The 14,949-nt window shown below is 43.1% G+C and overlaps 1 protein-coding gene across 3 annotated transcripts in view; it reads left to right on the top strand.

Moving 5' to 3' along the window:
* LOC309848640 (thrombospondin type-1 domain-containing protein 1-like) overlaps nucleotides 1-13,988 on the top strand; it is a 34,854-nt gene extending 20,866 nt beyond the window's left edge. For 2 of the 3 annotated variants that reach the window (XM_082700523.1, XM_082700522.1), the window contains exons 4-5: nucleotides 4,270-4,428; nucleotides 10,963-13,988. In XM_082700523.1, coding sequence (XP_082556649.1) covers nucleotides 4,270-4,428; nucleotides 10,963-12,332 — 1,529 coding nt within the window. In that variant the 3' untranslated portion in view covers nucleotides 12,333-13,988. The remainder of the gene's footprint in view (nucleotides 1-4,269; nucleotides 4,429-10,962) is intronic. The other variant, XM_082700524.1, reaches the window with a different exon arrangement.
* Nucleotides 13,989-14,949: the final 961 nt, after the last annotated feature.

The following is a 14,949-nucleotide window of genomic DNA, read 5'->3' as shown; positions in this document are numbered from 1 at the left end:
AGTATTTACAGTTCTGCTTTTTGTGGTCTTAATATGAACATAAGGATAAACTATGCATTGGCTTAACTTTAAATTGAGATTTCTCAGTGGTAGAATTTCCAGTAGATTTTCCAAAAATCAATCACTAAACTTTAACTCTGAGAGGCTTTAATATGAGTGTCCCAGAGCTTTGCAAGCATGGGGGGCTTAGTGTCTGAATAGCTCTGAAGCGTAAGGACAAAGAGGGCCCATTGTTCTTCCATCTGAGGAGCTGTAGTGTGATCTGAAGACACAGAACCAATATTGTGTTCAGTTGGACCTCTGGATGGAACATAATTACCACACCTCAGTTGATGTTGGTCCAGCATGGTGGTTTGTAATGCTCACACTCCTGTGAAAATCCCAGAGACTTTTAATTGCTATGAAGAACTCATATTCCATGACTCACTCCAAAGATTGCACCACTTGGATTACCTGAGAATGTATTTGCCCTATGTGCTCTCCTTATGTCTTTGTCGTGCTTTCTATACCTTTGACTGTATCGAGTTTTTGTCCATAAAGCATGAAGAAAGACTTTTATACAGAGGGTGTTTTTGTGCCTAGGAGTGCAATGACTTGAGTCTTGAGGTTGGATGGGTACTGATAGAGAAGGGTCTTAAGATGATTTTTTATAGGGAACTGTTTAATTATTCAATCTGGCAGTGATTCAGTATATTCTTGGAAGAGCTGTTTGCATGTGTCAGTCAGTAATAACTGTCCTGGGAGTATTTTGTATGTATTTTGAAGCTCTGATGTTAGGTGCATCCCCATTTAGCGTTGTCAAGCTCCTTGCTTAATTGATCCTTTTATTGTTATGTAATGTCTCTCTTTATCCCTGGTAGTATTTCTTCTTCTGCAGTTTACCCTGTCTGATATTAATATAGCTACTCCAGGTTTCTTTTAATTCATGTTCACAGGTATAACTTCTCTCATCGGCTTACTTTTAACTTATTTGTATATTATATTTAAAGTAAGTTTTTTTATTAAAAATTTTTTAAATTGGATATAGTCAACACACAATGTTACATTCGTTTCAGGTGTACAACATAGTGATTTAACTTCTCTATGTATTACGCTAGGCTCACCACAAGTGCACTTACCGTCTGTCACCATACAATCCTATTACAATATATTATTGACTATCTGGGTAGTTTTATGTCTATTTCATCTGTTCTTTGTTTCTTTTTCCTCTTGTTTCTGCCTTCTTTAGTAATAATTGAATATTCAATTTTAAGGTTTATACCTTATATATTTTTTAGTGGCTTATACCTTAAAATATTTTTAGGTGGTTGTCCTAGAGTTTGCAGTATATATCTTTGACTTTTCTTGATCAGCCTTTGAATAATCTACCTTTTCTTGATCTATCTAAGCAATAATATTTTGCTTCACATGTCATATAAAGACCTTATTAACAGTATATTTCTAACTCATTAATCCCATTCTTTGTGTGATTGTTCTCATAAATTTTACTTTATATATGCTGTGAACACATAATACTAGTTTTCTTTAGCAATTCTATTTTAGAGCATTTAAAAATAAGAAAAAAATGAATTTTACCTTTACCTTTATAAATGCCATTTCCAGCACTTTTCAGTTCTTTGTACAGATGCAGGGTTTTTGTTCTGGTATCATCTTCCTTCTGCCTGAAGGATTTTTTTTTAACATTTCTTCTGGTGAACATCTCCAGTAATTAATTTTATTCATTTTTGTTTCTCTAAAAAGTCAATTTCTCCTTAATTTTTGGAAGATACTTTCACTAGATATAGAATTCTGGTTTGGTCATTATTTTCTTTCATTACTTTAGAGTTATTACTCCATCATCCTTGGCTTGCATGACAAGAAGCCTACTGGATTTCTAATCTTTATACTTTTGCATGCAATGTATTTCTACCTTCCACCTTCCTTCCCTGCCACAGCCTTCAACGTTTTCTGGCTTTGGTTTTTAACTATTTAAATATAGTATGATTAATTTTTTGTTTATTTGTTTTTTTTTTTTATCCTACCCGATGTTTTCTGAGCATCTTGATTTAATTTACTATCTTTCATTAATTTAGGAGAATTCTTGGTCATTATTTGATTCTCTTTTTTTCTTCTGGGATTCTAATGACATGGATGATAGCCTCTTTGATATTGCCCCTCAGCTCTTGGGTAATCTTTTCTATTCACTCTTTCTTTTTGAGCTTTGTGTCTCTGTCTGAGTGATTTCTACGGATCTATATTCAAATTTACTCTTTATTTCCTCAGCTGCATTGAGTCTACTGATGAGCATTCTCTGAGAAAGCATTCTTCAGCCTTGTTACCATGTTTTTCACTTCTAGCATTCCATTTCCTCGTCTCAATTTACAAATCTCTAGTGAAATTTTTTTTTAAAGATTTTATTTATTTATTTGACAGACAGAGATCACAAGTAGGCAGAGAAGCAGGCAGAGAGAGAGAGATAGGAGGAAGCAGGCTCTCTGCTGAGCAGAGAGCCCGATGTGGGGCTCGATCCCAGGACCCTGGGATCATGACCTGAGCCGAAGGCAGAGGCTTTAACCCACTGAGCCACCCAGGCGCCCCTCTAGTGAAATTTTTCATCTGTTCATCTTGCCAACCTTTTCCACTAAAGTCTTTAATATTAATCATAGCTATCAGAACTTCTCTCTCTGATAGTTCCAATGTCTGGGTCACATTAGAGCCAGGTTTCTTGATTACTTTATCTCTTGATAGATTTTTTTTCTTGCTTCTTTGTCTCATAATTTTTGGTTGAAATTGGACGTTTTAATTTAGAACTGTAGACACCAATAAATAGTATTTGTTTTTTATTTTTTATTTTTATTTTTTATTTTTATTTTTATTTTTATTTTATTTTTTTTTAAAAGATTTTATTTATTTACTTGAGAGAGAGAGACAGTGAGAGAGAGCATTAATGAGGAGAAGGTCAGAGAGAGAAGCAGACTCCCCATGGAGCTGGGAGCCCGATGCGGGACTCGATCCCAGGACTCCAGGATCATGACCTGAGCCGAAGGCAGTCGTCCAACCAACTGAGCCACCCAGGCGTCCCAATAAATAGTATTTGTGTGAGGAAATGGGCATACACCTGTTTTTGCTAGGCATTTAGTGTGGGGATTGGGTCAATGTACTAAGGAATTAAGCTGTGTTGGGGTTTTGCTGTTGCTATGTCCATCCTTGGGGAATGACAGAGTTTAGAATTTTCTAATGTTGCTTTGCAGTCAGAGTAGGAGTTGGCTTACCAGAGGATTTTCCTCCATGCTTCTGTTGCACCCTCAGTTTAGGCTTGAGCCTGCACATAAGAGAGGTTTTCACCTGTCACTCTTGCCCTTGCCCTAGCAGTAGGTTGTTGTTATTGATACTTGGAAATTACTAGCATGCTGCAGGCTAGGGGTTGGGTGATGGGAGCTAGAGAGCTTTTTCTTGTTCCAGTTCATTAGTTCATCTTAGACAAATGCTGTGCCCCTGAGTCTCAGAGATGGGGCCTTCTTGATGATCTTGCCCCTCTCCAGTGATAGAAGCTCTCTAAAAGTCTGGCCCCAGTATATTTTTTTGCTCCTTCCAGGGGTGAAGGATTTCCTTCTTTTTCCATTCCTTAGAAGTACTATATCTCAACTGGTGCTCTCAGAATGATGGGGCTTCTGCTTTGTTCCCAGTGGTTGAGGCTGGGGAGAAGGATCCAGGTAAGGTTTGTGTGTTTTCCACAGTGCCACTCCTTCCAGCCTCAGACCTCCACCACAAGAGAGGCTTTCTCTGGTCTTGGACCTACCCTCAGTCCTTCTTGTGAGCATTTGGTGAGATCCATGAAGAAGAGCCTGCAAGTGGGTACAAATTCCCATTGGGTTTGTGGCTCCCAGGGCTTTTGTTTCTCATGCTAGCCCACACCAGGATTCTAGCAGTTCATTATATTTTTAGATGACTTCTCACCAGCTTGTATGAGGCTTGGTGTCCACCCAAAGAAGCTGGGTTTGCATCCTGTCTTTCCTTAGAGGAGCCTGACTTTCCTAACATTTCAGGCCATTTGGTTGCCCTGTGAGCTTTACTCTAGGATAGGTTCCAAAAAGGTTAACATTTTGTAAATTATACAGCTTTCTTTTGTTTTAAGGCTTATTAAACACTCTTTCCAGCTTTCCACATCTTTGGGCATGTTTTTATTTACTGACTTCAAGGCCTGAATTTAAGTTTGCTGCTTCATTTGAGTGAGTTAAATTCTGATTCTCAAATGAACTAGCATTAAAAGCATGGCTAATGTCCTTGCAGAAACTTGGGGACTGTGGCAGCCGTGGAGCCAATGTAGTACCACGTGTGGGGATGGTGTCAGAGAGCGACGCCGCGTGTGCCTGACTTCCTTCCCCTCCAGACCTGGCTGCCCTGGAATGTCCTCGGAGACCTCCCTGTGTTCCCTGGAGGAGTGTGCTGGTAGGTACCTTCTTTCTTTGGGAATCTTTCCCCAGAGGGACTGTTGAATCTATGCCCGCCTGAAAATCAGCAACCTGAATTCACTGACACTCTCTTAGTACTGCTGGCTTTACTAAGACTGTGTTCATTAGTGTGTCTCTGACTGGGAGTATCTCGTCAGTGAGATGACAGGGGATTGACCAATGTGGAAGATAAGGCAATGAGAGGCAAATTCTCTAAATTAAAGATTTAGACATCTGAAAACATTTTTAAAAATACAAGCAGGGGGATGATCATTTCTTCCTAAGATATTTTTGGTTTTCTTTTTGTTTTCTTATTTATCCTTCCTTTACTTCTCCCCACCAAAGTTGCAGAAGAACATATCATCTCAGAGAAGCCTGAGGGTACTACGTAGACCGTTATTTTTCAAAATGGGGCAAGTCACGCCATCTTATCTTCTGAAGGCCCTATGTTTACTACCCCTACCTAGGGAGGAGAAGGTGCGGAGATTTCTTCTTGTCATCACCTAGAAAGTGGCCTTTCCTTCATCCTTTCAACATCTTGAAGGCACTCAGTAGGTGCTCCATGAGTATTTGATGTAAATGGTTTATAGATGTGATGCTGACATGGCTTCGTTTGGTTTGCTTCAGCTTATGGAGTTGAATTCCATTCATCTGCTACAGGTCACAGTAATAAGAATCCTTGCTCTTCCCACATACCATCTCACCAACTGATCAATAGCCAGTCCCCACAGTTAATTTGCTGGCCTTTGCTCTGTTCCTGACCCTTAGATAAAGTCCTCTGTCACTTCTTCCGCTCTCCAATTCGAGGTTAGAAAACCGTCCCTAGTTCCTTGTCCATTGGGGTCTGGAGGAGTCAGATGTTTTTTTATGTTTGGATCTCAGAGCATCTTTTAGCCAAAACTACCTGGCAGCAACATCTTGGCCAGTGTCCCTGCCTGTGGCCTAGGAAGTGCATTCTTTCTAGCTCATTTTTCCAGCCAGTGCTGTAGGCCTTGTTCCCTTCATTCCAGCATCCTGAGGGTGTTCCTTCTTCTGTTTTTCATCAGACTCGTGCTCTTCTGCTAGCCCTCAGTCTGTCCTGCTTCTTTCATAATCCCTTGACCACACCCTGAATCTCTTGTTCCTCTGGTTATATGTCATATTATTTTCTAAGGCTCCTTTCTCCATCTACTCTTTATTCAGAAGTCTCCCTCACTTTCACAGCTCCTTTCTTGGGTATAGCTACCTTCAAATACACCCATTCCTCTCAATTCTGGGATGTCATGTTGTGTTAAGGTATTCCATCTAGGGCACCTGGGTGGCTCAGTTGGTTAACTGTCTGCCTTCAGCTCCAGTTCTGATCTCAGGGTCCTGGGATCGAGTCCCACATTGGGCTCCCTGGTCAGCAGGGAGTTTGCTTCTCCCTCTGTATCCCCTGCCCCAATTTGAGCTCTCTCTCTCTCAAAAATGAATAAAATCTTTTTAAAAAGGTATTCCATCTAGAGTTCCATAATGAATGAATGAACGAATGCAATTGAATTTGGTCAATCATCACTGACTTCTACTGTATCTTTAGAAATGACAACGATATCAACCTTTTATTGACCATCTGCTATGTGCTAACACTTTAAATACATTATCTCACTTATTTGGGACACTGTAGCATAGAGAGGGTAACTGACCTGCCCAATATCAACAAGCTAGAAAGCAGAGGACTAGATCTGACCCATACTAAGCTACCTATCTTAAATATCTTGCCTTTCTACACAGGCCAGTTTAATTTTCTGGAAGCATCCACACCCTAGAATTAATAATAATTTTTGAGGATATGTGAAATTATTTCATGTTCTGATGTCCTAATTCTTTAATACTCAATGGGAACTAGAAAGTTATATATTATAAATTAGCAAAAGGTTAAGTGCTATAGGCATGCCTACTTCTAATGTAAGTGGTCCTTAGAGTTATGTTTACGTGGATAAAAATGATCATTTCTTCCAAGTGTTCTTCTCCCTATTTAATATATTTCACACTCTTTGGAAATGTTAAAATCTGTTCTCAGGCTGCTTAGCATCAAGAAATCTCCTTTACTTCAGGTGAAGGAGGGAGTTGCTGCTTCCCATGGACATAAGACACCACTGCACATGGAAGAAGTGACAAGTCAGGAAACAAATCTTTCACCATCCAATGGTGTTCACTTAGTTGCAGGTTGGGAGTTTTGTTTGTCTTTGAAAGAATGTCTGCATCGAGTTTTATGTTAGTTTGACCACCTTATTCAAACAGGAGTGGGAGAATCCATCGCCATTACACCCACATTCCATCCGGTGGGATATTGACCATTTTGCCATTCCCTTTTTCATACATTTTTTTAATTTAATTTTTTATTTTTTATAAACATATATTTTTATCCCCAGTGCGGCCATTCCCTTTTTCAATGAGTTAACCTAACATTTATCAGATACCAACTGTGTATAAGTTATTGCGACTGGGGCTAGGAATATCTAGATAAGACATGTTCCTGTCTGGAAGGTGCTTATGACATAGTTGCTCAGCAGGCATGTAAAAAGGCATAATATACAGTACAATGTAGAGCCTGCAGTGAGAAAGGTATCCACAGCTTGCTCGGGAAACTTGCAGGGGTGAAAATTCATGCTGGGAACACCTCCTTTCTTGGAGGTGGTGATATTTGAGCTTAAGTGTGAAAGCAGAATAGGTGCCACCTAAGTGAGCTAAGTGAGAAAGGGAACTTCAGCAAAGGGAGCCATGGATAAAAGCACAGAAGAAGATGGCACATTAAGAGACCCAGAGAACTGAAATTAATGTGTCTAGAGCATAGTGTGCGAGGAGGTAGTGGTAAGAAATGAACTCCTGCAGGTGGCAGGAGTCAGATCCTGAGGGGCCTTGAAGGTTTGGCCTGTATTTCAGAGGGATGTCTCTCAGGGGTAGTGTGGAGAATACATCGGAAGGGCTAGGAGTGGCAGCAGCAAGGCCATTAAGTTTTTCAGCAACCCAGGTGAAAAATGAATGGCCGTAGGGATGCAGAGGAGACAAGGACTCAAAGACTCTGGATATGTTGAGTGATGAAGAGGGAAGAATTACAGGTGAAAACCAGGATTCTAGTACTGGCAACTGCATGGACACTTGTGCCATTTCCTTGAGATTGGATATATTGGATGAGGCACAGATTCTGGGGGAAAATTGATGAGTCTTGGGCATGTGGAGGTGAAGGTGTTGGTAGGACAGCAGTGGAGAGAGCAGAGCTAATGGACCGAGGTTGAGATCTAGATCTCCTTGCTCCAAAATTCCTGTTCTTCTCTCTGAAGGAGCAGTATAATTGAAACCAAGAAGAGAAAAAGTCAGAGAAAGTGTTGGGCAGTAGCCTATACTGCAGAGGTCAAGGAATGTCCAGACAAAACTTCTTTGAATTTAGCTATTAGGTGATTACTGACATTGGCAGAAGCCATTTCACTGGAATCCTGGAGGCAGGTTGCAGGAATCAGAGGTGATGTGGAAGCAGTAAGTCAGCAAATGCAGACTCCTTTTTCTGTAAGCTTGGCTAGGAAGACCAGGAACAAGATATGAGAGTTCTAGAAAGTTTTTTTTTAAAGTAAGAAGAGCTTGAACATGTTTCTCTGGAGCTGCATAGAGGAGAAGCTGGAGATCATTGGTACAGAGCATTGATCCCCTGGAGAAGGGTGACCTAGAGAGCACTTGGTAGACTTGCCTTTGTAGGAAGATACTTCTCCCACTAATTCCATAGGGAAAGAAGTGAATAGAAGTGTGGCTGATCCTAAGTTTATTGGGGAGAAGACAGCAGAAGGAGCTGGGAGAGGGGTACACTTGCCTGAGAGCTTTTTTTTTTTTTTTTTTGTGATCCAGTGGAATTCTGAGGAAGAGGGTAGGTAGAGTGCTTGGGGAAGTGGTGAAACATGTAGGGGATGGAAGCGAGTTGCTTAGGAACCCATTTAAAGATTTGCAGGTGGTCAGGTTAGGGGCCTGTCAGTATATAGAAGTCCTGGCCTGCATGGGTGTATTATTTTCTGCACCAGGTCTCAGGGCCTGGGTGCAGCAGCTAATAATTCACATGTCTTGTTAATCTAGGGATGGACTTTTGGTGTAGAGCAGGGAAAGGGGTATGTCTCAGTACTAGAGGTCAGACGGTTGAGCTTATTGGCAGGAGAATGGTTTGCGTGATGGATCATGAGTGTGGGGTGAGTGTAAGAAGGATGAGTAAGTGAGAGAGGAGGATACTGCTCAAAAGTGATCTATGAAGTTTAAGATTTTGGAAGAGAAGCAGTTGCAGACAATGGGAAGGTATGATATGTTGGATGGACAGGTAGGCCCGGCTAGGGGATGATGGGGAAGACTGAGACCCGGGTGCTAGAGACTGATGGCTGCCATGAGGTTGGGAGATGATAGTATTGGATGGTTTGAGTAGATGGCACGGGTATCAAAAGAGTAGAAGACACCTTGGATATTACCCTTAGTGACATATTTATGGATATATTTTTCCTCAGGCAAGGGAAACGAATGTAAAAATAAACAATTGGGACTGCACCCAAATAAAAAGTTTTTGCATAGCAGGGGAAACCGCCAACAACACAAAAGGGCAACCTACTGATTGGAAGAAGATACTTGCAAATGATATGTCCAGTAAGGGGTTAATATCCAAAAAATATAAAGAGCTTTTCCAACTCAACACCACACAAGCAATCCAATTAAAAATGGGTGGAGGATATGAATAGATGGTTTTCCAGAGAAGACATAGAGATGGCCAACAGGCCGATGCAAAGGTGTTCAGCATCACTAACCATCAGGGAAGTGCAAATAAAAATGGCGATGAGATATCAACCTCACAGTAGTCAGAATGGCTAGTATGAAAAAGGCAGGAAATTATAAGTGTTGGTGAGGATGTAGAGAAAGGAGAACCCTTGTGCACTGTTGGTGGGAATGTAAATTGGTGCAAACGCTGCAGAAAATAGTATGGAAGCTCTTCAGAAAGTTAAAAATGGAAATACCATATGATCTAGTAATCTGCAACTGGGTGTTTACCTCCAAAATGAAAACACTAATCCTAAAAGATATATGCACCCCTATGCTTATTGCAGAATCATTTACAATAGCCAAGATATGGAAGCAACCCAAGTGCCCATCAATAGCTGAATGGATAAAGAAGAGATGGTGTAAATAGACAATGGAATATTGCCCAGCCATAGAAAGGATGAGACCTTGTCATATGCAACAACATAGATGGACCTAGAGGGTATTATGTGAAGTGAAGTAAGTCAGAAAGAGAAAGACAAATACCATATAATTTCATTTATTTGTGAAATCTAAAAACAGAGCAAAACAAATAAGAAACAGACTCTTAAACACAGAGAATAAACTGGTGGTTGCCTGAACGAAGTAGGTGGGTTGGATGGGCAAAATAAAGGAGATTAGGAAGGACAAACTTATAGTTACAAAATAAGTAAGTCATGGAGATGCAGTCAGTATATATAGACAGGTAGATAGATTTTTAAAGAATTAATTAAAATTAAGAGTGATTAATTAAAAGAGTTTTTATATGGAGGTGAAAGAGTTAGTTGAAAATGGCAATCAGGACTGGGGAGAGTGAGGAACTGTCCCAGCTGCTGGTCCTGTTTGCTTAGAAACAAAGTATGTGTCACAGCTTCCACCCAAGAGGGTAGGCAATGGGAGGTCATGGTCATGGACATGACACAGAGAACTGGTGCTGGTAAAACTGTGCAGGCAGGTGACTGGAAGGGCTTGCAAGGTGGACAGTGACAAGGAGGAAAGAGGAGAGGGTGGTAGCATCAGCTGGTCTCAGGTTCCCAGGTGTTTCAGTGGCAGGACAGGCTGGATCCCGGGTGGCATCTTGAGGCTTAATGAGACATTTTGATGACCCTGGACAAGCCAGTTGGAGAAAGCAGGGAAGAAAAAAAACAAATCAACGGTCCCATAGAAGGAAGCAAGGGGACTGGACAGCTGGAAACAGACTGGGAAACAGACGCTTCAACCCTCAGGAAATACAGTTCCTGGTTATTAAATGTGAGTTGCATTACATTACCTAAAGACTGATTTTCACCTATTAATTTCCCAAGATATAAAATTTAGGTACAACCTATCTGAATTACTTTGCATGTCAAGTTTTATACTTGGTAGAATTTCCCGCTGTGCATCTCAAAGTACATTGAACTAAAGCTATCCAGGTTTACCTTATCTTAGGCAAAAACCTTGATTTTACCAGGAAACTTTCCTTATGCTGCTGCTTGGTGGAACATTTGGGACACGTTGTCAGCAGGAGCTGGAGAGCCCAGGGCCCCCCCCCCCACCCCGCCCCGATCGTGGTTTACCTGCTTATCTCCTCTCTGTGGGTCCTGTGTTCTGGTTTGCTTTAAGCGGCCAGCAGGGACGCGTGCATAAGGCCAGAAATCCCAGTCCCTGTTTATTCTTTCTAGAACTGCGAGAGCATCAGAGCCAGCCTCTCCCAGCCATAAAACCACGCAGGGGAGCCCTACTAGAGAATACCCATCTGTTCTTTCTTTCCTCGTAGCTCTCCAGCCATCCAGCGCGTCTCCTCTTCAGCCCCAGGGCCCCGGGAAGTCCAACAACGTCGTGACGGTCACGGGCATTTCCCTGTGCTTGTTCATCATCGTCGCCACGGTGCTCATCACGCTGTGGCGGAAGTTCGGCCGTGCCCCCAAATGCAGCACCCCGGCTCGCCACAGCTCCATCCACTCCCCCAGCTTCCGGAAGAACTCGGACGAGGAGAACATCTGCGAGCTGAGCGAGCAGCGCGGGAGCTTCTCGGACGCGGGCGACGGGCCGGCGGGGGGCCCCGGGGACGCGGGCATCCCCCTGACCTACAGGCGCGGCGGGCCGCTGTCCGCGGAGGACGACGCCTCGGGCAGTGAGAGCGTGCAGTCCAGCGCGCAGAAGATCATCCCGCCGCTGTTCAGCTACCGCCTCGCCCAGCAGCAGCTCAAGGAGATGAAGAAGAAGGGCCTGACGGAAACCACCAAGGTGTACCACGTGTCTCAGAGTCCCCTGACCGACACGGCCATCGACGCGGCCACCGGCCCCGCTTTGGACCTGGAGGGCCCCGAGGAGGCCGCGGCCAACAAGTTCCGGCTCAAATCCCCGTTTGTGGAGCAGCAGGCGGCGGCCAGGCCCCCCTCCAGGCTGGACCTCCCGGTCTGTGCCGCCAGCTGCGCGGTCAGCCCCAGCCAGACCGTGATCCGCAAGTCGGCCCTGAGGCACGCGGGCGGCAGAGGGGCGCTGCCCGAGAGGAGCCACCCCAGGGGCTCCCACTTCAGGAGGACCGCGAGCTTCCACGAAGCCAGGCAGGCCCGGCCGTTCCGGGAGCGGAGCATGTCCACCCTGACCCCCCGGCAGGCCCCGGCCTACGGTTCCAGGACGCGGACCTGGGACCAGGCGGAGGAGCGATCTCGGCCTCAGAGTCGAGGAGCCGCCCCGTCCCCTGAGAAACCGGACCATTTCCACGGGGCAGGTGCAACCAGAAGTCCATTAAGTCCTCCCCCTAAATCCTACAGCCTGGGGCAGCCCGCGAGGAAACCAGACCTGGGGGATTGCCAGGCAGGATTGACGGCCAGCGGTGAGAGAACGGAGCCGCACAGAGCCCGGAGGGGCCCGTCCCCCAGTCACAGGAGTGTCTCGAGGAAGCAGCCTTCTCCCACGGCCCCCAAAGAGAGCTACCAGAGGGTGAGCCCTCTGAGCCCTTCTCAGTGTAGGAAAGACAAGTGTCAGAGCTTCCCAGCCCAGCCTGAGTTCGCCTTCTATGACAATACGTCATTCGGCCTTACCGAGGCAGAGCAGAGGATGCTGGACCTCCCGGGCTATTTTGGGTCGAATGAAGAAGATGAAACCACAAGTACACTCAGCGTGGAGAAGCTGGTCATCTAGACCCAGATCAGCCTGAGACTTCACACAACTGGGGGCCTTTGCCTGGCTCCTGGTATCAGTGGCTCACAGTGTTCTATGGACTATATTATGTAGCTATTTGTACATTGGGGGGGGGGGGGTAACTCAAGTGTGCATATGTGTTTTAATTCATAAAGAAGAAGTTACTTAGCCTGAACTTTTCCCTTTGTTATCCCAGTTCCCTTGGTTTATTACTAATAAGTACAATAATAAAATTTAAACAAGAGTGAAATAGGGCTCGGTCTCTCATGTGGGTATGAAAGAGGGCAAAGGTGACTTTAAGCATGAAGTGCTTTGAACACTTTCTTGGCAGTGTCCAACATGAAGTAAATTTGGGAGTCTCCACAACAGTAAGGGCTGGAACAAAGTTAACTTGCCAACAGAGCTCTGGATTATAATTTACTAAGTTATAAATACTTAAGAATTTAACTCCTACATGGGCAGTACTGAATGGCTTTCATGTTTAGCTGAAAGGCTGATTATATTCCAGGAGAACTTTTATGCCAGAGTTGGGTGATATCTTCTAATTTTTTTATGCAACAAAGAGTTCTGATGCCTTGACACAAAATTATGTGAGTTAATTCAGTTTTGGAGAAATAATAAGAAGCTGATTGTTCAGGTAGTGAGTCATCTGAAGACCTAGCCCTATACTCATAATTGTTTGGTGCAAAAAGTGTACATTTTAGAAAGGAAAGTATTATCTCCTGAGAGAATCAAATAGAACACGGACAGTGGATGCTGGCAAAGACACTGCCTGGTATTAGGATGCTGACTATGCATTCCTGGATCAGACTGGCAGCCAAGACCCTAGAGGGTGTCATATTGAAACCAGTGTGTTTATGTTTCTAAAGATGACTTTATCTTGTTACTCAGAAAGTATGGAAAGCAGGTAGACCAGATTGTGATTTTAGAGCTAAGTTTTTAAATTGGAAGAATGAAGTAAAGAAGGAACAGAGAAAATAATTCCTTTAGAAACAAATCTTTTGCTTTCCTTTGTGCCTACCACATTTTCCAGGTGAAGAATTTAACACTCAGGGAGGGGAATTAACTCCTGCAGGGATATCTGGATGAACATGGACTCACATTTTTATTCTAATAACCTCTTCCTCTGTACAATGCCATCGCAGCCTTTACAAGTCTTCTCTAACAGCAGGGACTTCAGGAGAAAGCTGGCCCTTTTAGCAAGAAGTCACAGAAAGATGCCTTTACTGGATTTTCCTGAAGGAAGGAAGCTTTCTGCTGCTGGATGTTAGGACTGGTCTTGCAACTTGCTTTATTTGGAAGTGAGGGCTAAACAAGGACCTAAAGCCTGGGATCTTTCCTTGCAGTCTGGTGTCAGGTACCCTGTGAGCACTCTTCAATCTGGTATACTTCCTTTCAGCTCTTGAACCTAATGCCTTATCTGCCTGTGCTTGGGTAGCTGCCCTTTCCTTCTTTGTTCACCGTGACCTCTCTAGCTGCCACACCCACCTTGCCTTTTACATTGTTTTTCTTCTTCCTTTTAGAGTTTATCAGGATGTGAGCCTGCTAGTGAGGTTTCAGAGACCACTGGAGAGAGTGGAATTAAGCGGGACAAAAAAGAATCATAAATGCAAATACTATACCTATTAAAGTTTCTCTTATATTGTTGTATTACCACTTCATTTGTGCCATTGTTCAAAATTAAAACATACTTCCTTTGGGAAATGCCTTAATTATAACTATCTACCTTTCAGGAACAGGAGGAGTAGATTATTCAGTGGTATCTGACAGCTGTTATGTGCTGATGTGAAGAAGAGGAAACCAGACTTCTTAATCTACACTTTCTTGGTTTACCATATTCGAAAGCTTTGTTCTCTTTCCAAGTTCACAAGCTTGCATGCCAACTTTTGAGGACAGAGGATACATGCTCACTTGTTCCACACTTCACAGTGAATTTCCCTACAGTGTCAGACTAAGACCAAAACAGCTGCAAGGAAGGTGAAAATTAGAGAAAAATGCTACAAATGGAAAGATTTTCTATTAAATCATGTTCTTCCCCAGTATATCATGCATCTAAATTAGTATAACAGTGAATTAATATCAGTGTACAACCTGTTCACCATCTACCTAGCAGTTTTCTGTGGCTCTCATCAACAGGCAATCACTACAATTCAGTTATTCTAATTTGTCTCTGAGAACAAGAAAGGTAGTTGCTCCAGCCTTCTCCTTGGTGGATAAGTGATAAGCTTCATTAGAAATAATATCCTACAGAGTAAAGTGTTCCAAATGAAAGAACAAGAAAAAACCTCAGGAAAGACCTTAATGAAATGGATATAAGTAATCACCTGATAAATATTTCAAAGTAAGAGTCATAAAGATACTATCTGAAAATGGGATAAACATGGATGAACACGGTGTTCATGAAAATACCAAACAGACTTCAGGGAAGGTGGTAGAGTAGAAGGGTCCTGAGTTCACCTCATCCCACAGAAACACCTAGATAACTGTCATTTCAGTGCAATTAACCTAGAAAATAACCCCAAAGACTGGTAGAATAGACTTTCCATGGTTAATGGTAGGGGGGAGACCTCACTGAAAAGAGTGGGAGAGGCAGAGATGTGGTTGGGAACAAAACTCC

Source organism: Mustela nivalis (assembly GCF_964662115.1).
Source record: "Mustela nivalis genome assembly, chromosome: 15".
NCBI classification, from domain to species: domain Eukaryota; kingdom Metazoa; phylum Chordata; class Mammalia; order Carnivora; family Mustelidae; genus Mustela; species Mustela nivalis.
Note: the sequence above shows the minus strand (reverse complement) of the source record. Positions and strands in the feature narration are given on the sequence as shown.